This window comes from Dasypus novemcinctus, chromosome 18 (assembly GCF_030445035.2).
Source record: "Dasypus novemcinctus isolate mDasNov1 chromosome 18, mDasNov1.1.hap2, whole genome shotgun sequence".
Taxonomy (NCBI): domain Eukaryota; kingdom Metazoa; phylum Chordata; class Mammalia; order Cingulata; family Dasypodidae; genus Dasypus; species Dasypus novemcinctus.
The window spans coordinates 69939902-69962259 of NC_080690.1; the positions used below are offsets into that span (position 1 = coordinate 69939902).

The window sequence follows — 22358 nt, forward strand, 5'->3', positions numbered from 1 at the left end:
TCCCCTCCGCCGCCTCCTGCTCGGGCTCCAGCTTCTCCCCCCTCTCCCCACCTCTCCAGCCTCTTCTCCCAGTTTCTCTGTCTCTCTCTTCTCTCTCCTCCCCCTCCCTCTCTTCTCCCTCCTGGTGTTATTTAATTTATTTTTTTGTTGGGGGAGGGCGCTCCTCTGCTGGCAGCGAACTCCTAGGGATGGGGGTTGGGGGGCGCTGGGCCAGGGGCAGGTGGAAGGGTGTGGGGGTGCTGCCCCAGCTCCCAGCGGCAGGGGCAGGCCGGGACAACCTGGGGCCCTGCGCTGCCAGCCCCACCCTCCGCCGAAGGGGGAAGGGGCGCTTAAGGTGGAGCTGGGAGAGCCCTGGGAAGCCCCGGGGCCTGGAGCCGGCCTGCAGCGCCTCGGGGGCGCCCCGGCTCGCGGCAGCTGGGTGCGGGCAGGCCTGGGCCTGCAGCCCCCGCCCCGGGCTCCCCTCGGTCCTCGCCCAGGGCTGCGTTAACCCGGCTCGGGATCCCTTGGGAGATCTGGGAGCGGTGAGGGCCGCTGACCAGGAGGGGGAGGCAGAGATCTGGAGAGGGAGCAGCGGGGAGGAGGAGCCCGGAGGGCGGAGGCCGGCGAGCTGGAGGTGAGTCGGGGCACTGCGGGGGTTGGGAAGGGGAGGCAGGCCGAGGCGCAGAGAGGGATGGAGCGGAGGCAGCAGGTTAGAGATGGGGGAGCCATCTCATCTCCCGCCAGGCAGGAGAGAGACAGGGGCGGAGCAGAGACATGGCAGGAGAGAGGTACAGGAGTCATATCCAGGGAGGCAGAGGCAGGCGCAGATGCACCCACAGAGACACACACTTAGGGAGACAGAGAGACACTCAGCAGACCCAGATGGACAGGGAGAGAGATTGACTGCCAGAGATACAGAGTTTAGAGACAGAGAAAGATGTAGACAGACACTCAGAGATTCTGAACAAGAGCGAGGCATAGAATGAGAGAGACATAGGTAGAGGCAGAGAAAGAGACAGAGAGAGACCCAGAGACCGAGAGGCACATAAAGCAAGTTAGAGATGGCAGAACAAGAGGGCAGGAGGAGAGGAAGTAGACTGAGACAGAGAGAAAGAGAGACCCAAAGGCAGAGAGAGATCTAGAAAGAGGCACACATACAGCAAGCAGGGCAGGGAGACACGGAGAGACACACATATGGTGAGACAGAGACCCAAGGGCTTGGACAGGCAGAGAGAGAAACATGCACCCCTAGAAATAGACATGTGTGCAGATGGGTTATCAGCAGAGACCAGCCGACAGACAGACAGAGACACACAGAGGAGAGAGCCCCAGAAACAGAGACCAGCTGACCTAGAGGGAGAGACTAAAAGAGGAATCAGAGACAAGGCATTCAGAGAGAAGACTGGAAATGGACATTCAGAGGCTGAGATGGAGAGAGCCGGAGACACCCAGAAAGAGTCAGAAATGGGGAGAGGGAAGCAGATATGGCTCAAGGAATTTAGCTCCCGCCTACCACATGGCAGGTCCCGAGTTCAGTTCCCAGTGCCTCCTAAAGAAGATGAGCAAGACAATGAGCTGATGCGACTGGCTGGCACTGTGAGCTGACACAAGAGACACAAGGAGGAAAACATAATGAAAGACATGACAATGCAGGGAGTGGAAGTGGCTCAAGTAATTAGGTGCCTCCCTCCCACATGGGAGGTCCCAGGTTGGGTTCTCAGCACCTCCTAAGAAAAGAATATGAGCACACACCAAACAGACACAGCAAGTGCAAACAACGAAGGGGTGGGGGAAAATAAATCTTAAAAAAAAATGGGGAAACAGAGAGCACATACAAGAAGGTGAGCAAGCGATGGATTAATTATCCATTGCTGCAACACAAATGACCCCCAAACGAGGTGGCTCGAAACAGCTTTGCTGGGTGGGTCTGGCTCGGGGTCCCTCACGAGAGTGCAGTTGAGCAGTTGGCCAGGGCCGCCGTCATCTGAAGGCTTGGCAGAGGCTGGAGGATCCGCTGCTGTTCTGAGTCAGGGCCGCCCGCAGGAGGCCTGGGTTCCTCGCCACGGTGACCTCTCCGCAGGGCTGCCTGAGCGTCCTCACAGCATGGCCGCTGCCTTCCTTCACAGTAGGTGACCCAGGAGAGGGAGCAGGGAGGAGTCCGCGTCTCCTCTTAGGGCCCGGTCTCCAGAGTCACACGCCATCACATCTGCTTTATTCTCTGCATGGGAAACACTAAGTCCAGCCCACAATCCAAGGGGAAGAAAACAGGCTCCACCTCTTCAGGGGAGGAGGGTCAGAGAATGTGTGGTCTTATTTTAAAACCACCCGGGGTCGGAAGAGGAAGGGAAAGACAGAAATGGTGCGAGACAGACCCTTAGAGGCACAGGAGGCTTAGAGCTGGGTGAGACGCCTTCAGCAGCCTGGAAATGTGTTGAGAGACGCTTGGTGAGGCCCAGGGAGCCCCGGAGGCAGGAGGCCAGAGACATGGGAACATCGTCAAGGTTGTCACCCTAGCGTCACAGTAATAACCGGCAGGGCTTAAAGCGCCTACTATGTACTGTGTACAAGGTGAGGTTCTGATTGCTTTCTGTGAACTCACTTGTCTAACCCTCACAGCTGCCCTGTGAAGTAGAGGCTCTTATTATCCCACTTACCAGATAAGGAGAACAAGGCTCGCGGCGGAAGGCGCTGAGCCATCCAGCTAGGAAGTGGTGGAGCAGGGAGGAGAAGCAAAGGAGAGATGGGGAAAACGCTGTGGAGGCACACATGCAGGAAGTGGGGAATCGGCAGGAGGGACTGGCAGAAGACCCAGACCCGGCTCATGGAGAAACAAGTGGAAAATGGAGAAAGCTTCAGTGTTAAGTGTTCAAGGAGCATGATAAATACAACCTACACTCCAGTGCTCAGAAGATGACTTGATAGATAAATAGATGGATAGAAAGATAAATAGATGGATAGAGAGGTGATAAGTAGATAACGGATAAATGGATGGATGGATAGAAAAACAGATGAATAGACAGATGATAGATAATTGATGGATAGATGGATGAATAGATAAAGAGATGGATAGATAGAATGATACAACAAATGTGACAGAAAGTTAAAATTGCTGGGTCTCGGGGGGTGGGCTGCAGGGGGGTGGTAGAGTTTTCCGTATGGGGTTTGTATAATTTTTTGTAACTTTCCTGTAAGTTTGAACTTATTTCAAAATAAAAGGTTGATGGAACCACCCTGGACTGAGCTTTCTTGACCCCAGGCTGTTCTTTGCACTCCCTCGGCTTCATTTCTTTCTTTCTCTTTTTTTTAAAAACTGTTCTTTTTTATTTTAAAGATTTATTTTATTTATTTCTCTCCCCTTCTCCCCCATTGTCTACTCTCTCTGTCCATTTGCTGTGTGTTCTTCTGTGTCCACTTGCATTGTCTGGTGGCACTGGGAATCTAAGTCTCTTTTTTGTCTCATCTTGCTGCGTCAGCTCTGTGTGTGTGTGGCACCGCTCCTGGGCAAGCTGCGCTTTTTTCACGCGGGGTGGCTCCCCTATGTGGGGGCACCCCTGTGTGGCACAGCACTCCTTGCGCGCATCAGCACTGCACCACGTGGGCCAGGAGGCCCTGGGTCTGAACCCTGGACCCTCTATATGGTAGACAGACACTCTATCAGTTGAGCCACATCCACTTCCCATCCCTCGGTTTCATTTCAATCCGCAGCTGCCCTGTGAGCTGGGAGTTAGTATTAGCCCCATTGTATAGATGAGGAGACTGAGGCTCAGAAGGAAATGACTCATGCAGGGTGGAGTGGGTTGAAAGGTGCCCCCTCTCCTCCCAAAAAAGATACGCCCCCTGGAACCTGTGGCTGTGACCTTTGGGAAAAGGGTCTTTGCAGATATAAAGAAGTTACGGATCTTGAGAGGAGATTTATCCTGGATTAACCCGGTGGGCCCCAAGCCCAGGGACAAGTGTCCCTATGGGAGAAAGGCAGACAGAGTGGAGACATAGAGAGGGCCGCGTGAAGACAGAGGCCGAGGTGGAGAGGTGGGCAAGATGCTGCCCCAGCCCAGGAGGCCGGAAAAGGCCGGGAAGGCGGCCGCACCTTGGCCCCCCACTTCTCGCTGGCTGAACTGTGAGAGAGAAAATCCCTAGTGCTTTCAGCCCCCCAGTTGGTGGTGATTTATTGTGGCAGCTGACTCCAGGGGCGGGAGCCGGGGGTGTGGTGTGAGAAAGACAGAGAAACACAGAGGAGAGACAGACAGACGGATATGGACATGCGGGAAGAGCACTTTCGGTGGGGGGAGGGGCGGCGTAGAACTTGGAGAGGCACCAGGCAGGACCGAATGAGACCGGGCACCTGAGCCCACTCCCTAAAGATCCTGCACCCCCTCCCCTGTCCTGGGAGGTGCTCGGGTTTTCTGGAAAGCTCCGGGAGGGGCTCGCCTCCTCCAAGATCTCTTCTGTGACCCTCCAGTCTGGACCAGGCGCCCTCCCTAGGCACCCCCGTGCTGCCGCCACTTTTCCACTTCACTCCCAAGTCTCTCCCCCGCCCCACCCCCCAGAGCCCTCAAGGGCAAGGCCAGGGTCCGGCCCAGGTATCAGCCCCAGCATTTCCCACGGAGACCTCAGAATCCACAGGACGAATGAACGAGTGAGTGAGTGACCGAAGTGAAAACGCAGGGACTGTGGGTGGGCACTCAGAGATGGGTGAGGGGGGAAAACGGTTTTCACCCGGGGGTGAGGAGGAAGGCTTCCTGGCGGAGGAGACATTTAATTCCTGACTCCCTCTCTGTCCCTGTAACACGCCAGTCCCGGTTCAGAACTCATCATCTCCCACCTGGGCCCGGCCCGCCTTCCCACCCCATCCCCTCAAAGCCTCTCTGGGCCCAGGCCCCCAGCCTGGCTCTGGAGGCCGCAGCAGCCCTGGCCGCCTCTCCTCTCACTTCCCACACGGGCCCTCTGGCCTCTGGACTTGGGCACAGACCACACGCCGAGCCCCCCAGCTGGAGCTGCCTTCCCCCTTCTCTGCTGGGCAAATTCCTCCTCAGACTCCTGTGCCCTTCAGCCATCACCCTCCTCCAGGAGGCCATTTGGCCGCTGCCAGGTGGGCAGGGGCCTCCTGGCTGGAATGTTGGGTGCGCACAGACAGGCTGGGCCGGCTGCCCGGAGGGGGAGGGCGCGCCGGCCGGAGGCGAGTCCCAGATGTGGATTTCACGCCTATTCGTCTCGGGCTCTGGGAACAAAGGGTGGGTCAGAAGGGACAGATGGGGCTCACCCCGCTCCACGCTTTCATCTCCTCCCACCCCGGCCCCCGGCCCCGGCCCCCCGGCCCCCCGGCCCCCGGGTGGGAGGCGGGAGGGCAGGACTCAGCCGTTCCCACAGCCCCTCTAGGTCTCCTCGCCCCTCTTCCTGCCCTCAACTCTCACTCCCGCGGGGAGCCCAGCAAATCTTCCCTGATCTGTTTTCTCGCCTTCTGGGCTCTTCTCTCCGAGGGGGAGGTATGGCCGCTGAGTGTGCAAATAATAACAGCAACAGCGCACCCTTAGAGCGTGCCAGGAACTGTTCTAAGCCCATTGTATGCATCAGCTAATTCATTCCTCCTCGTCCACCCAGTGCATGACTTCCTGTTCTCATTGTCATTTCCCATTTTACAGATGAGAAAAACGAGGCACAAGGGAGCAGCAGTGCTGGGATCTGGACCCTAGCAGTCTGGCTCCAGAGTCCATGCCCTTCCTGAAAATACTCCCGTGGAATGGATGTAGCTCAGTGTTTGAGCACCTGCTTTGCACGTATGAGGTCCTGGGTTCAATCCCTGGTACCTCCTAAAAAGAGAGAGAAAGAGAGGAAGAAAGAGAAAGAAAGAAAGAAACTGCTCCCCTGAGCACCGGATGGAACTTTCCAAAATGGTGGAGATGTTCTACATCTGCCCTGGCCAGTGTGGCTAACTCAAGATGGCTAGTGGCTGCTGTACTGGACGTTGCAGCTCTAGAGAACTGAACTACTTGCTGTGGGCCTGTTCCCAAGTCTCTCCCTGAACCTCGGCTTCTTCCATCAGAGGTTGTTAGAGATTCTGGCCAAACACAAACAAACCTGGATTTGAATTTTGCACTCCTCAAGGTGGAGTCCCCGCTGAGAGCCTCGGTTTCTTCTCTTCTATAATGGGGATAATCGTAGGATCTGCCTATTTATTTAACTAGAATTTATGGAGCACCTACTATGTCCCAGGGGCAGGGGTGCTAGCAATGAACAGGACAGGCACAAATCTGAGGTCAGGGCAGCAGGAGGTGGGCTGGAAAGTCATGACATCACCCTCTTCCAATCTCTGCCTCTCTTTTCCAGGAAATGCCAAAAGCCTGCTCTGTTCAGTACCAACCCAGAACTCTGGGTTCTGATTGGCTGAGGGACTGGTGTAGGATCTGCCAATTTCCTCCAAATCCTCTTTCCCCTCCTTCTTTGGTAGCAAAACACTATTCAGCTGAGTCTAAGACAACTCAGTATTAAAGGCTCCATGTCTACCCTTTCATGTAACTAAATTCTAGCCAATTGGATGAGAACATGGGAATGTGTGGCTGTTTTTGGAAAATATGCTTTTAAGTCAGTCCTTTGGCCTTTTTTATTGCCCTTTGTCCATACTCTGGCATAGATACAGATGTGATGACTGGAGCACTGGCTGCTATATATATATATATATATATTTTTTTTTTTTTTTTGGCATGGAAATACATTATATTATTTACACATCCACAAAGTGCATATCCAACCCGTGTGTGAAAAATATATTCTGTAAATTCTGTCTATGTACATGGTGTGCATCTACCAAATACATTGAAAGTACATGCTTCAGCTGGACATATTGTATTTATAATACACATTTCTCTGGTGACCATTAAAACAGTAGCAGGAAGAAGCTCAGGCATTTGCAGTGGCAATCTCCATCTGCTGAGCCTCGTCCTTGTCCTTCTGTATTGCTGCCATTTAGTTCCATCTTTTAAAGCCCCTTCTACATCTACATGGATTCTTCATATAAGTGGGGTCTCCTCTATTTGTCCGTGGCATTCGTACCTGGAGCCTCTATTTAGAGCCATGAATCCTCTTTGCAGAAGTGGTGCCAGACTAACTGCATCATCAGGCCTCGATGGAGTCAGCCTTAGATAACTAGGTGCCCCCACGCTTCTCAGGACCCCTCCTTCTAGACCTTGCCCTGCTTGCTCAGTTTGGTCCAGGACTCGTCGCTGTGCTCCTCTCCTCCCTGCCTTTCTCTGTGTGGCTCCCTTTCATCTCTTTTTGGTGCTTTCTTCCCTCCTTGGGCTCTCTCTGGCTTCTAGTTGCTTTTTCTACCAGGTCGGCACTGGTTCAGTTCCCGACCAGCTTATAAGGAAGGCGTCGGTCCTCCATTTCAGCCTTTCCCTCCGCCAGGACATGGCCGTAGCATTTCTGGGCTTTTAAATACTGGACTCTTTGGGGTCTTAAAATAAAGACCCCCTCCTTCCTTTATTGGGAGTGAGCTCGGCAGGCTTTCTCCTAGCCCTCACAGCTTGTTTTCCTGGCTGCAATATTGGTCCATGAGGGAAAGATCTAAGAATGTCAGAAAGGAAAGCTAGAAGGTTCCTGGTACTTGGGCTATCTCCAGACTTTTTTATACCAGAGAGAAATAAATTTCTGCCTTGCTTATGCCACTGTTATTTGGGGTTTACTCTGAATCCTAATGATAGATGACTCGAGGCACCACTTCAAATTCACTTGGACTGAAAGACCATTCATTCATATAACAAATATTAACTGAACATCTACTGGGTGTGAGGAAACTTTCTGAGTGCAGGGGATATGGATGTGAACAAAACAAAGTTCCTACTCCCATGGAGCTTGTGTTCCAGTGGGAGAGACAGACATAGTAAACAAATAGACAAATATTTAATATATCAGGTGATGATACATGCTAAGAAGAAAAAAGCCGGACAAATGAATAGAGCGATAGGAGGGTGCTGCTCTTTAGTTAGGGTGGTGAGGGAAGTGGGACTCTCTGCCTAGTACCCTAGACATCATGGCTCATTCTGACTCCCCGTTGGCTGAGAGTTCCCCCTCAATTCTCTCAGGGAATGAATGGGGTTGCTGTTCATGTTTAGTCATATCCCTTTCTCTGAGACTCCTTCAAAGTCCTCCCTCAGAGACTCTTGTACAAAGACCACCCAGATTTGGAATTGTGCAGGTGGTTGTGGGTGCAGGGCACAGAGGACAGTGTGGCAAGGAAGCCCCTAGGCCAGGGCAATTTTCTATTCCAAAGAGCTTCCTGCCTTTCTAGGACCCCAGCTCTAGCCTGTAGGCCCCCAACTATTAGAAGGGAATAGAACTCTGCTTAGCACCAAGTGATAAAACACTCTGAGGCTCCTAATTGGCTCTTCTCTCAGAAAAGGCTCTAGGCAACCCTTCAAGACCAGATGAATCCCAGTCAGAACCCTCTTCAGATATTCAGTCATTTGATCCCTGTCACAGACGCTAGCCTGAGGTCCACTGTGAAGGGAATGTTCCTAAATCTGGGATTTCACTGCTGTTCCACTCTTTCTTGCAGTTCCCACCAGACACACTCCCCCGCCCACCCCCGGCTTTTGCCCATGCACTGGGCAACACGAGTCTGACTGGCACCCAGTGACGTCCCACCAGTTCCTTCACTGGATTGTCCATTGTGTCAGCGAGCGGGAGCCATACTTAAACTTCGAGGCCCGTTCATTTGCCCCTTAGAGACCCTCCCAGCACCCATCAGGAATCTGTAGACATCCCCTAAGATTTGAAACTTTATTGTGGAGAGCAGCTGCACAGGTCACGGCCAAGAGAGGGGCTACCGGGACCAATAGTTGGCCGCAATGTGCGGCCTTGTATTAGCAAGGTCCCTCGTGCGCACGCGGTGCCGGCGCATGCCCTGTGACGTCACAGCGCCGCGGCGTCTGATTGGCCGCCCTCCGGAAGGACGCGCCGTCGAGGCGGAAGGCCCGGCTCGGCGTCGCCCGTCAGCGCTGTCGTCCGGGTTCAAGGCCGCTCCCGCCCGCTCGCCTGCTCCGGCCCGGGGCGCGGGGTCGGAGGCCGCAGGCCGCGGCAGCCGCCGACGCGCTCCTCCTGCTGCAGCCGCCGTAGCGGCCGGGCCCAGCGCGGCCTCCAGGGCAGCGCGAGGCCGTGGCGGTCGAAGACCAGGCGCGCGGGGTCGGGGCCGCCGGCCGCGCTGCCCAGGAGCAGGTAGTCGGCACCGGGCCGCAGGCGCAGGCAGCCGCACGCCAGGTCGGCGCGGGGCACCCAGGCGTCCTGGCCGCCGCGACGCAAGGGCCGCGCCCGCTGCTTGTACACCGCCAGCACGCGCACGGCCAGCCGCTGCCACTCCGGGCCCGCCACGTCGGACGCCAGCACCTGCGCGCGGAGGACTGCGGGGAGGGGGGTGGTGAGGCCCGGGCCGCGGGGCCCCGCGGACGTCAGTCACACTGCAGATTCCTGAGTCTTTGGGGGTGGGAAATGGGGCGGGAGGGGTGGCCCTGAGACCTGAGGGGTGGGGTCCAGTGGAGGGATCCCGGTGAAGGCCAGGAGGGATGAAAGGAGGCAGGGCTTATAGCGGGCCAGTGGGTGGGGGGTGCTGCAGGGTGTCCTCAGGAGGGGGCCGGTGGGCGTGGGGCTTTGGCGGTTAGATCCCGCAGTTACCTAAAGGTGGCGGGTTGACGGAGGGCAAGTCCAGGGTCTTTAGTAGGTGGGGTCAGAAGGTGGCAGGAGCAGGGACCCTGGGTAAGGGGGGGTATTGCCCTGGCCGGGCCTAGGGGATAAAGGTTCCAGCCTCTCCGCCTGAAGGTACTAGGGGCCAGATCCCCTTGGTAGAGAGGAGAAATCTGGGGGCCTAGATCCCTGAGGAAAATAGCCAGGGCTGGTCTCCTAGATTTGTGGGCTGGGCCAAAGTCCTGGGCAAGTGAGGGAAAGGAGTTACCTCAGGTCAGAGGCCCCGCCCCCCAACCCTGAGGGGAAGGGTGTGACTCTGAGGCCCAAATATCTGGGCTCTAAAGGGAGGCAAAAAGGGTCCTTCCATTCAACCCTTTGTCCTTTCTCCTTCCCTCTCCAGGAGGCCACCCCCCTCCCTCAGAGATGTCAGGCTGTAGGAGATGGTCAGTGAAGCTCCACCAGCCCAAGAACATGGGGGAACAGCAGATACGGGAAGGTAGCCAACGCACCCCCCCACTGCCCCCTCCCCCCCATCTGGCTTTCGTTCCATCAGTTCCTAGGTCAGCAAGGGCCCTTTGGGATTCAACACCCTTTCCCATTAAAGATAAGGAATGGAAGGTGAGAAGAGAGCAGCTTGGAGTCATCGGAACCTCTGTCCAGCCTCCGGCCCTTCTGCTTCCCGGCACTCACCGTAGTCCTGCTGGCAGTACCTCCGAAGGCTCATGTGCACCCTGGTGTCCGACACATTGCAGTAGTTTTGACACTGAGGGTCTGGGGAGGGTCGGGCTGTCTGCAGTGGGCTCCTGAGGCCTGGACCACAGCATTCTGCCCCTGGTGCCCGAATCTTTGGGTGTGGGCTCCATGGGCTGCCCCCTGCTCCTCCACCAGTTTGCCCTTCCCTGATCCCTCTTGCTGCTGGGAACTCTACCCCTGTCTTACCAGAGCTGTATGCACCAGGGGTTGTTGCCAGAGTGGTGGTTGCCTCTGGAATTTCTGCATGAGGCCAAGGGAGAAATTGAGCCCCTTAGTTCCCATCCACCCACTGGGAAATCTGGGTATCCAGACCCAAAGTGCCTATTCCTTAAGGCCCAAGAATTCAAGCCCCCCCCTTGCTCTCTTCCCCCAGGATGTAGAGTCCTGGTTCCTAGTTCTCTGTTGTCTGGGATCCAGGAGTCCAGTCACCTCCTCCCTGTGACCCAGGAATCTAGCCTTCAGGCCATCCTCCCCAAGACCGAGGAGTCTGGAATTCCTGTCCTCTCTTCCCCCGGGACCTGGAGATCAGCCTCCAGTCCCTAACTCTCGCCTGCCAGGCCTCAGCCCTCACCTTATCTGCCCACTAGAGCCCTGAGAGGGTCTCTTTCCCACCCCACTTGGGACTTGGGACCCTAGCCCTGAGGACTTACGCTGGCAGGGCATCCTGGGGGAGCGGCTCTGCTGGTAGCCAGGACCGCAGCGGTTGCACCTGAGGCCCGTGACCCCCAACTTGCAGGAGCACTGCCCGCTTGTCTGGTTGCAGGTTCCACCTGTTGCCCCAATAGGGTGGCACTGGCAGGCTGTGCAAAGAGAGGAGCTCAGGGTGTGGGGTGTTTGGGACCCTGATGCTCCGTCTCAATTCCCAGCCCCCGGAACCCAGCCCCCTCCTCCTTCAGACCCAGGAGTCCAGTCCCCTAGCCCGTTTCTCCCTCAGACCTGGGCATCTAGCCTGTCTCCTTCCCCACTTAGGCCTAGCTTCAGCCCCACGTTACCCCTGCAGGCCTTGCGGCTGGTGATAGGCTGGCTGGGGTCCCTCCAGAACCCAGGCTGGCAGTAGTGACAGTGCCGCCCGGCTGTGTGGTGGCGGCACCGCTCGCAGACACCTCCACTGCGGCCGCCTGACAGCCTGAACAGCTCAGCGTTGAAGCGGCAGCGTCGGGTGTGCTGGTTGCAGGAGCAGGCTGGGAGCAAGATGGGGCCCGGGATGCCTCAGGGCTGGGCTTTCTGTACCCCCGTCCCCAGCTTTCCCCCACTGCCCTCAGGAAGGAAAAAAGTGAGTGTCTCTGGGTAAGCCTGGGTCACAGAGCCTCATGAGTCTCATCTTTAAAATGGGTGCTTTGGATTAGCACTGGGCCAGCCTGAGGGGCCTTATGAGCCTCCTGTACTTTCATGGGGCACTGGGGGTGTGTAAGGAGGGGCAGGGGGCAGGCAGGCTGTGGCCTCTGGCCTGGAGTCAGACCCCCTGGGTCCACGCCTCTTACTCGGGCGAGCGATTCCTGCTTTCTGCCGCTCAGCTTCCTTCTGTACTTCCTGAGGATTAAAGGGGATGAAATAGACTCCAGGTGCATTCCAGGGCCGGGCACAGCAGCTGCTTTCCCGCTGAGAGCTTTTAGGTGCCAGCACCAGGTGCCAGGTGCTCAAAACACCTAACCCGCATTACAGCTCTGTGAGGCTAGCACTGTGGTCCCCATTTCACAGATGTGGAAACTGAGGCACAGAGAGGGAAAGTCCCCTGCAGCCAGGGGGTCGTTGGCACCGGGCTTGGAACCCAGGCCTTTTGGCCTCCAGCCCTGGTCTCCCAGCAGCCAGGCTCTAGTGCTTCTCTCGCAGCTCCGAGGAGGGGTGTTCAGCTAGTGTATTTTTCTGGGGAGCATGGACCAGACTTCCTAAGGCAGTGGTTCTCAAAGTTCACCAACAGAATTATTGGGGAAACGTAAACACATACAGATTCCAGGGCCCAAGCCCAGGGCTTCTGCTGGGTGGCACCCAGGAATCTGCATGTGTGGCAAGCACCCCCTAGGGAGGAGGCTAATGTAGGCGGTTTGTAGATCACGCTTCAGCGAGATCTGGCTTTAGGAGGCTACTGACTCGGAAAGGTGTGAGCGGCTCAGACCGACGGATCCTGGTAGCCCAGGGGAGTTGGGGATGGTCAAGCCACTGAGACCGCTGTCTCCTCTTTCCTGAGCCTCAGTTGCCTCCCTGTCCCGCGGGAATCTCCATCCCTGTCTCCAAGGGATTTGGGGGCATCAGAGAGGACAATGATATTCAGATTATCAGCAGGGGGAGCCAGGCTGGGGGTTCTTTCTGACCCACTGACCTAATCACTTCCCCTCACTTTCCTGCCGGAAAACTACGAGTGGGGAACGATTGGGACCGTGTCCGTGAAGCTCGCCTCAGCCCGCCTGCCCGGACCCCTCTCCATCACAGCCCTGTCACTCTCCTCCCCAGATGGGACCTCAGAGGGCAGCACCCAGCTCAGCCAGGGGGACAGTATGGTCCCGGGAACGGCAGCCACCCTGGCTCCCAGGCCCAGGGTGAACCCCGCTCCACCCGCAGTCCTCGTGAGTCTCCAGCCCAATGGCCCAGGCCCCCTCCCTCATGGGGGTGGACCCTGGGCCATGAGGAGCAGCCCTGTGGGCAGGCTGAGGTGGGGGTGCCAGGGAGTTTGGGGGCTTCCAGGGTAGTCCTGGACGGGGATGAGGATAGTGGGAGCTTATGAGAATGGGGTGACTTATATGTGGGTCCCCGAGAAGAAACCGGTGGGCAAGGGGCAGATGTGGAGGGTGGGGAGGCCCAGGGCACTCGCGTGTGTCTGCGTGTGCTGCAGTTACTCCCGGGGCCTGGGGACACACTCGGGCGGGATGGCAGCTGGAGCCGACCCCCTATCTCTGCAGGGTGGGTGGGGCTGGCCTCTGGAAGTGCCGTGGAGTTGGGGTGAGGGCCTGGGTGGACAGGAAGGACCTGGGGAGCAGGTTGTCCAGCTGATGGCCCAGCGGCTGAGAGTAGAGCTGAGATCGGCAAGCAGCCCGGCCCTGGTGGCCCCACTCTCCTCCTCGGAGCAGCACATGCTCAGCCCCCTTGGTGTCAGGGGCCCGGTGTCCGGGCAGCACTGAGGCTTCGTGTAGATATGTCATTTAACGACAGCCTGTTTCTAATGACTTTGGGGAGTGCCCAGAGGTGCGGGCACTGGCCCAAGGCTGCCCCACTGTTGGGTGGCAGAGCCGGGTCTGACTCAGCCAGGACCCCAGAGCTTGGCTCCCCGAGGTCAGATCCTGTCCGTGTGTCCAGCACAAGTGACTGTCCTGCTCTAGCCTCAGTCTCTGCATCTGTAAAATGGGGCCTCGTGACAGCCCTGCCTGGCACACAGTAGGGGCTGGATAAAGACATTTAATGAGGGGTGAGGGACCATCCAGCCACCTGGGTGGGGTGCCAGGGAAATGCCGTTCGCCTCGTCCTTTCCCTCCTCCTCCTGACCAGGGACGTTGGTGGAGACTGGGGGCAGCCAGCCATCTACGGGCCAGACGCCCCTGCCACTGGGCACAGGGCAGGAACAGCGGGAGCCAGTGGCTGTGCGGAGGGGAGAGAGCACCCAGGCCCCTTGGGGACAAGATGCTGAGGCATCGTGGGGCCCAGTAATGGGCAAGGGGATCTCAGGACTCACGCAGGCAAGGGTGGGGGTGCCGAGGCGTGGCCGGTCGCCAAGGCCAGTCGTGGTGGGACGGGCGGCAGCTCTCGCAGCCTGGGCCGGTGGTGTGGTGGCGGCAGCGGCAGCGGGGGGGCCGGGCGCGGGCGGCGCAGCGGGCGGCGTGGCCATGGCACTGGCAGCGTCCTCTCACGCTGGCCGCTGCCGGCCCGGCCCGTCCCCCGAACTCCACGCGGAGGTGGCTGGCCACCATGCTGGCCCCAGGCCCCGGGGGGGCCCGGAAGGTCACCCGCTCGGGGCCTCCCAAGGCCCCCGGCCAGGCGGGCCTCCTCCACAGTGGCCGCCAGGAACCCGCAGTGGCCCAGGCCGCTGACAGCACCAGGGCTGGGGGTCCTGGGGCGCAGAAGCGCAGGCTGACGGACGTCAGGAGGAAGGGGCCGCCCAGGGCCAGGGCCAGGCTGCCGTTGCAGGAGGGGCTGGGGGCCGCCCCCGCGGGCAGGGGGCAAGCCTGGGGGCAGGTGGCCGCCACCCCGGCCAGCTGGGTCACGGGTGGGAGGCAGAAGCGGGGGCGGCCCCCTGGGTCGTAGCAGGGGTCCGCGGCAGCCTGACTCAGGAGGAACAGGAGGGCAAAGGTCACAGGCATGGTCCACGGGAGCCAGGCACCTGGAGAGGGCAGAGGTGGCCGGTGGGACTCAGAGCCCAGCACGCGGCGCCACCTGCTCCCCGAGGCCTCTGTGGAGCCCAGCGTGCCACCCCGCCCTGCCCGAGCCCCCTGCCCGGCTGTTTAAGCGAGGAAAATAGTTCCATCTGGGGGGAATTACTGTTTACATAACCCAAAGGGGAAAGAACGCAAGCAAAATCGAGAATTTTGCCTGAACTAATCCGTAGCTTAACACCCCAGAGCTATCCGTCAGTGTCAAGGGGCAGGGGGCCTTGGGGAGAGGGCGAGGGGGCGGGCACGGGGGCCTGCAGAGGCCAGCAGAGGCGGCAGCCGGGAGAGGGTCTGGGGAGGGGTTGAAGAGGGGGTGACTCAGAGCCAGACAAAGGGAGAGGAGAGCAGGGGCGCAGGCCTGCGGGAGGGGGGCTGGGCACGGGAGGGGGCACCGAGGGCCTGGGTGTGGCGCCGGCGGGTGCAGAGTCCGAGCGGCCTGGCCGGGCCGTTCCCACGGGGGGCCCTAACTGTGTTCTCCACACCCGGGGCACGGAGGGGATTACAGCAGCAGCCCTGTCTCCCGGCGCCCCCTGCCACCCACTCCCAGCCCTCCACCTTAACCCCTTCCCACCCGGTGCAAAGCCCAGAGAACTGTGCTGTGCAAAGGGTGGGGAGGGACTGGGGGGATACAGCAGGATCCCGTAGAGTCAGGGCGCCAGAGGACGCAGGGTGGGGACCTTGGCATTGGGTTTCTAAGGACTTTGTGATCACCTCAGCAGCCCTCCGCCACCCTAGACCCCCAGCATCAGAGCCCCCACATTTTCAACCCATCCTCGTATCCCCAGAGCAGATGGGGCAACAGATATTGGGGTTGGTGGGTGATGAGGGAGGGGAGAGAGGCAGGAAAGCAGGAGAGGGAGAGGGCTGGGTGCTGGGGGGCCAGAGGTACAGACCCCCAGAAGGCCAGGAGCTAGGAAGGACCCTGCTCTGGGACTCCCCGACGTCCCCCTGCTGGGTTGGCAGTGCCTGATGAGGACCTCACTCTAGATTGGGGGTATTGGGGGGTCTCTGAGCCTTTCTGGGCCCCTCCCCACCCTGGTTCTGAATCTGAAGGCACCACAGGCAGGGGCGACATTTCCTCAGGGCTGGTTTCGTGGCCCCTGGGCCCCCTCTGCCGCCACCATGTACAGACGCTGCCGCCTGCCCAGCTGGGGGCCATCGCCCACCGCACTGCCCAGGGAGCTTGGCGCCATTTTGTGCTCATGCGGCAGGCATTTGTCCCGTCCCTCGGCACAGCACGGCTGGAGATCCCCCATCTCCCTCCTGTCCTGCCTGGGTAGAGCAGGGGCCTGAGCCCCTCGGGGAGTCTGGCTGCGCATCCTCCAGCCTTCCTGGGGGCTCTGAGCTGGCCCCTGCCCACTGAGGGACCCAGATGTCACGGCCCTGCCTGCATCCTCCTGGGGTCTGTGTCCCGCCCCAGGCCCCCTCCCCCCGCCCCACTTTAAGGAACGAGTCCAGCTGGGGTCCCAGGGAGCCCTGGGCAGGGCCCTGCACCTGGCGCCACGGGGTCCACATGGGACCCGCCTCTGGCCTCCCCACTTTCTGCCACCCCGGCCCCGGCCTCTGGGCCATGCCCTTGGCCAAACCTGTGCCCAGGAGAGGCTCCTGCGCGGCTTCTCGCGTGTCCCACCCCCTCGCGGGGCTCTGGCGGCGGCCCTGGGGGCTCTGGAGTGGCGAGTGCCTGCGCTTGAGCCCCAGGCCAGTGGGGGTTCTGGGCGGGAGCTGCTAGCCGAGCCGCAGACTCTAGCAGCAGCCCTGCTCCCACCCCCACCCCGCCCCAACCCCCTTGCTGCCCGCAGCCCGCACTCCCCGCGGGGACCCCTGCCAGCCGCGCCACCCGGAGCCGTGAGCACCGTCGCCCCGTGGGTCCTCGCGGCCGCCTGGAGCCCGCAGCCGGACCGTCGCGGGCAGGGAGGCCTAGGAGGTTCAAGGCAGGTAGGGGACGGGGTTACGGGGGCCCCTGCCCACGCGCACTCACCTCCTGCCCATGCAGCCCGGGCCCTCCACGTGGTGGCCGCGGCCGGGGGTCAGGGCTGGCTCGCACCCAGGCGGGAGGGCCCCATTGTGAGCTCAGCTCGGCCCCTGGCCAGGCGGCCCCCCACAGCCTCTTCTTCGCTCTGGAACCCCGGCGGCCGCGGCTGAGCGCGCGTAAGGCCAGGCGCTCTCCGGCCCGGAGGATCTGCTCGCAGCAGGATCAGCCCAGCGCCAAGAAGCGCGAGGCCCTTGCCCCGCCGTGGGCGGCTTCTGGGACGGTGGGGACGGAGGTGGAGGGGATGGGAGGAAGCGGACACCCCAGGGAACGCGGGGACACAGCTCTAGCCAGCCTCCCGGAGGGTCGCTCTTCAACGCTTTCATCACGAAGTTTCCCGCCAGGGTGGTTGTCACTTCTTGTCCTTGTCAGGATGGTATGAATAGAAGAATGTTTTCATTGACTTCCCACTGAGCAAAACGGGCCCCGGGAGGACGGGCAACGGCATTTGCTGCTGTGGCTTTGAGTGTCCCCAACATTTATTGGGGCACCGCATGGGCCCAGTCCCGACAGGGATGTGGGGATTGGCTGCCCTGGGGGAGAGGGGTCCGGGGAACTTAGCAAGAAAAGAACCCCGTGATTTGGTGCTGGAGGCCCCACACGGAGGAGGCCCTGCGGGGTGGGGGTGGGAGCAAGGAGGGAGCGATTCAGAGCGCTCTGCAGGGCGGAGGGCTTAGCAGGAAGGGAAAGGGGCGCTTGGGACCTGGGGGCGAGTGTGGGGTCCCAGACTTTTGCAAGGCTGTGACGGACAGGAATGGATTGCAAAATTCCCCGCACTGATTCCTTCCTTCAGCCCATAGCGAGTTCCTGCGGCTTTGCATCCCGTGACCCCAAGACTGCGATCCCCAGCCCCGCCCTGGTGGGCTCCCCAGGAGGGAGCCCTCAGCCGAGGGAGCCGTAAAGGCGCCGGGCGGTGGACCGTGAGGGGAGACACGTGCTTTGGGGCAAAGCTCACAGCAGGCTCACAGCAGGGCTGCGCGCTGCGGGTTTCAGCCGGGTGGCCCGGGAGGCCTCGCTCAGGAGGGGCCTGGAGCTGAGGCCGGGGGAGGCAGGGGCGAGCCCCGGGCGCTGCGGGCAGGGTGCATGGCCCGTGCCAAGGCGGCGCTGCTGCCAGAAAAGATTCGGGAAGAACATCTACAGCTCGCTGCGTTGTCCTCCCCACCCTGGGAACAAGACGTTTCTCAAGCTGCCGTTGCCTGGAGGGCGCTCTCTTCATCACCTCTGTTAATAGCCTGAGCCCTGTGCGGGGTGGTGCCCGGGTGCCTGGGGCTGAGGGTGGAGGGTGGAAGCAGCAAGAGCAAGGCAGAAACTGCTCCCCAAGTCGGGAAGGAGGTTTTTTTTTTGGGGGGGAAGTTCCTTAAGTATTTGCCCTCACAGGACACAGCCAGTGCGGGAGCTGTGTCCCTGCCTATGCCGGGAGGGGACGGCTCTCCCCCAGCACAGATTCCTTAGCCTCCCTGTGTGGATTCAAGTCCAGGCTCCACCTCTCCACTCGCTGGGTGGCCTTGAGCTTAGTGTTCACCTCTCTGTGCCTTAAGTTTGCTCATCTGTTGAAAGGGGGTAAAATGTACCTTCCTCATGGCGGAGGGAGGGGCGGGGAGGGGGGCATCACGAGAACTAAATGGACTAAGACAGGCTCCTGGTCTCTCTATCAGAATCTTTGGGCCTGATGTGTTCCAGAACCTTCTACATTTGCATTTTCTGGTGTATTGCATAACGCACCTGGCGGGACCTTGGCAGCGTCCCAGCTGCGTCCCTGGACAGTCACCAAACGTACTGCCCTTCCCGTTCTTTCCATGCATGGGTGCTCACACAAGGGTAAGTGAAGCCCATAAAAAGCCGCAGGGCCGCTCAGGGCCGGTCTTTGCCTCCAGATGAGCTCCGCTGGGGTTGGGGTTCACCGCCAGCCCTGGGAGACGTGCCGACGGGGAGCCGTGGGTCTGGAGAGTAAGAGCTGAAGCGGGCGCGGGCCTTGCTGATGACCCCCACCTCCTGGGTGACGCCGCAGCCGTGGCGGTGGTCTGGGCTGACGGCCGGCCAGGAGAGGGCGCTCGCGAGGCTCGCGGGAAGGCAGAGGGTGGTGGCGGGACCAGCTTCGCGATTTGTGGGAAGAGGTGGGGGTCCCTTGCTCAGAAGTCAACGAAGACTTTCAAGTTGGTGACGACAGTGCGTAAAAGCCGCTCTCGTGAAGCTGGCCCTGGGTGGCGGGCACCATTGTCCTGAGCTGGCGTCACCTCCTGGTGCCCCACCAGCCCTCCCTGATTCCAGAACCTGCTGGTCCTCCTGGCGGGGGCGGGAGCCGAGTTCAACTGCGAGTGGCCGATTGGGACGGCATTCTCACCAGCTTGGGGAGAAGACCGGCTCAGTAGTAGATTTAATATGCATTTCGGAAACTAAAGCCGTGAGCCTGACTTTGCTTGTCCACCCCGTCGGAGAGCGCCCTCTTCTTACTCCTGGGTAAACTCCAGCATTCCGAGGGCCCCAGAGCTTCCAGTTTTCCCAAAGCGGGCAGGCTAATAAAGAGGAGCCCTGGCAGATGGAAGGAAGAGAGCTGAGGGGGGGCCGCAGAGCCCCTAGTCCACGGGGGAGCCAGTGGAAGGAGAGCTGGAAAGCTGGGGTGGGTGGGCCCACCGGGTCGGCCGGGGGGTCACGAGGTGCCCGGGATTGCCAGCTCGCAGGAGGCGCTGCTGCTCCCAGCTGCTGCTCTGCACACCTACTAGACTGTCAGCTCCGCGGGGCAGGGGCTCTTGCTTTTTTTTGTTCACTGCTTGTGTCTGCTCCAACGACGGTGCCTGGCATGGAGGAGACGCTCTGGACACGTTCACTCTGCTGCCCTTTCAGACCACTTCCTGTTTGCCAGACACTGTTCTAAGAACATTACAAATATCTTGTTTCACTCTTAAGGCAGCTCTTGAGGGCGTTCTGTGAGGTTGAACCATTTAAGATGATTTGTGTAGGGAAAGTGCAAATGTTCACAGTTTCCAATGGTTCAGTCTAATTATCCCTCTTTAATGGGTGAGAGCACTGGCATTCAGAGAGGTTGAGTTTCTTGCCTCATGTCACACAGCACTAGGAAGGGTCCCTGGGATCCACCCCCAGGCGGAAAGTGCTTGCCATGAAAGTGCTACACCATGAAGCTCAAAAACAGGCTTGGGTGGAGCGGGTGAGACGCTGCCTCCCGCCGTCCGTGTCACTCCCCACACACACACTCTCTCTCCTCCCACAGTGCTCCGGGGCCTCCGGGCCGCCCGCCCTTCCTTCTCCAGCCTCTTCTTCCTCTCCGTCATCTTCGCGGTGTCTGTCGTCTTCCACTGCCACCAGCGCCTGGCCCTGGTGCCGTCCCCCTGGGGCTACCCGGCCCACGTGGTGCTGGTCCCCAGCCACCTGCCCCAAGAGGGCGCGTGGACGGTGAGGGCGCAGGGCCGCCTGGGCAACCAGATGGGCGAGTACGCCACGCTGTACGCGCTGGCCAAGGCCAACGGGCGGCCCGCCTTCATCCCCGCGCAGCTGCACAGCACCCTGGCGCCCATCTTCAGGATCACCCTCCCCGTCCTGCACGCCGACGTGGCCAGCAGGATCCCCTGGAAGAACTACCACCTGAACGACTGGATGGAGGAGGAGTACCGCCACATCCCGGGCAAGTACGTCCGCCTCACGGGCTACCCCTGCTCCTGGACCTTCTACCACCACCTGCGCGACGAGATCCTGCGGGAGTTCAGCCTGCACGAGCACGTGCGCGCGGAGGCCCAGGCCTTCCTGCGGGGCCTGCGGGTGAACGGGGGCCGGCCGGGCGCCTTCGTGGGGGTGCACGTGCGCCGGGGGGACTACGTCCACGTCATGCCCAAGGTGTGGAGGGGCGTGGTGGCCGACCAGGGCTACCTGCGCCAGGCCCTGGGCTGGTTCCGGGCCCGCTACGGCTCCCCGGTCTTCGTGGTCAGCAGCGACGACATGGCCTGGTGTCGCGAGAACATCGACGCCTCCCGCGGCGACGTGGCCTTCGCCGGCAGCGGCCGTCAAGGCTCGCCGGCCAGGGACCTGGCGCTGCTCACGCAGTGCAACCACACCGTCCTGACCATCGGCACCTTCGGCTTCTGGGCCGCCTACCTGGCCGGCGGGGACGCCGTCTACCTGGCCAACTTCACCCCGCCCGGCTCCCCCTTCCACAGGGTCTTTAAGCCCGAGGCGGCCTTCCTGCCCGGGTGGGTGGGCATCGCCGCCGACCTGGGGCCGGCCTGAGGCCGCGGCCTCCTGCCCCGCCCCCGCCCCCGCCTGACTCTCGGACCGGGGGAGGGGGGGGGTCCTGGGACCGGCTTGCTCCTCCCTAGCTGGGCGGCCTTGGTGCCCCACTGAGCCACCCGAGAAGTGGCCCCAACGCGGAGCCCACCGCAGCCGCTCCTCGCGGGCACCCGGCGGGTTCAGCGACAGCGGGCGCCTTGTGAGCGCGTGCTAAGTGTGGGCATGAGCGCAGCAGGCGCTGGATGGCTTTCCTTCGCCGCAGCCCTGGTGGGAGAGGATAAGGGCCTCTCACGCTCGCCTGCTGCGAGGGTTTGGCCACACAGTCCTTCCTGCCTTGTAAAAGGAAACTAGTCTTGTTTCGTTTGGGGGCGGCTAAGAGGTCAGGCTTTGGGTTTCACGGGTTTCGTGGTGAAGGAGCGGGAGGGAGGACAGGACTTTGGAGGGAGAGGGTGATTATCAGGGATACCCGGATGGGGGCAGCATGGTTCGCTGGCGCAGTCGGGGAGAGAGTCGGGCCCGGCAGCACCCCGGGCAGGGCGAAGGCCTCGCGGTGACGGCTGGACGCGGGCCCCAGCGCCAGACCTCGCCCTGCCTCAGCAAAGACCGCTGGCCACGTTCCAGGACATTCCACGCCTCCCGGAAGCCCTGGCCCCAAGGGGCCGCGGGACTCTCAGCCATCACCCGCGGGGCCCCGACTCTGCCTGAACCTCCTGAACCTAAGGCCACTCTGAGAAACCCAACATGGATGAGAAAGTTGAATTAAGCCGATTGCAAGGCTGGTTATTCTATGTTCAGTGGATTTTAAAGTAGGCGAAAATTAGTGATTTTTATCGGTGTCATGTTCCTTTTTGACTATTTAAAAAGCCTTAACATGAAATCATTGGCAATCATTTACAGTTTCCATTGAACAAGGTGCACCAGTTTAGGGCATGTTTTGATCTTAGCTCTTTCTTGGTTTAAACCCTTTCCGAGTGTCTTATTTCTTCTAACCCCCACTTGTTGGCCTACTGCTGAGGCTGAACACCTTTTCTTTCATATATTAATACTGTTGTATCTTCTCAGAGCCATTTTGAACCCCAGTCTGTTTCCCTGAGTCCTTGACAGGGTCCTCTTAGCGTGGGGCGAGGGTTGGCGGGGGTTCAAGGAAGCAGGAGGAGGGTCTGGGCGGAGGGAGTGGCGGAAGGGAGAAGGGACGGGATTAGCTGTCTGCTGCTGCAGAGCAAATTACCCTGGAATTTAGCCTGGTGGCTGAGTGTGTGAACGCCAGGAAGGCCTGCTCTTAATCCGTTCCCAGGGGTGTGAGCCCCTTGAAAACAGGAACTTGAGAGATCACG

The 22358-nt window shown here is 60.1% G+C and overlaps 2 protein-coding genes across 3 annotated transcripts; one reads left to right on the forward strand and one right to left on the reverse strand.

Moving 5' to 3' along the window:
* Window positions 1-8767: 8767 nt before the first annotated feature.
* NTN5 (netrin 5) lies at window positions 8768-14701 on the reverse strand. The gene is made up of 6 exons (XM_058279501.1): window positions 14066-14701; window positions 11397-11585; window positions 11055-11204; window positions 10591-10644; window positions 10342-10422; window positions 8768-9371 (listed from the first exon to the last, which is right to left on the reverse strand). The coding sequence occupies exons 1-6, from the start codon at window positions 14688-14690 to the stop codon at window positions 8986-8988; spliced, it is 1485 nt and encodes a 494-aa protein (XP_058135484.1). The 5' UTR covers window positions 14691-14701; the 3' UTR covers window positions 8768-8985.
* Window positions 14702-18419: 3718 nt separating this feature from the next.
* On the forward strand, window positions 18420-22087 carry LOC101422926 (galactoside alpha-(1,2)-fucosyltransferase 2-like). Of its 2 annotated transcripts, none has more exons than XM_058280530.2 (2): window positions 18420-18606; window positions 20015-22087. In XM_058280530.2, the coding sequence occupies exons 1-2, from the start codon at window positions 18585-18587 to the stop codon at window positions 21022-21024; spliced, it is 1032 nt and encodes a 343-aa protein (XP_058136513.1). In that variant the 5' UTR covers window positions 18420-18584; the 3' UTR covers window positions 21025-22087. The 2 variants fall into 2 exon arrangements, with proteins under 2 accessions (XP_058136513.1, XP_004451203.2); XM_004451146.3 differs by lacking the exon at window positions 18420-18606 and adding an exon at window positions 18642-18735.
* Window positions 22088-22358: the final 271 nt, after the last annotated feature.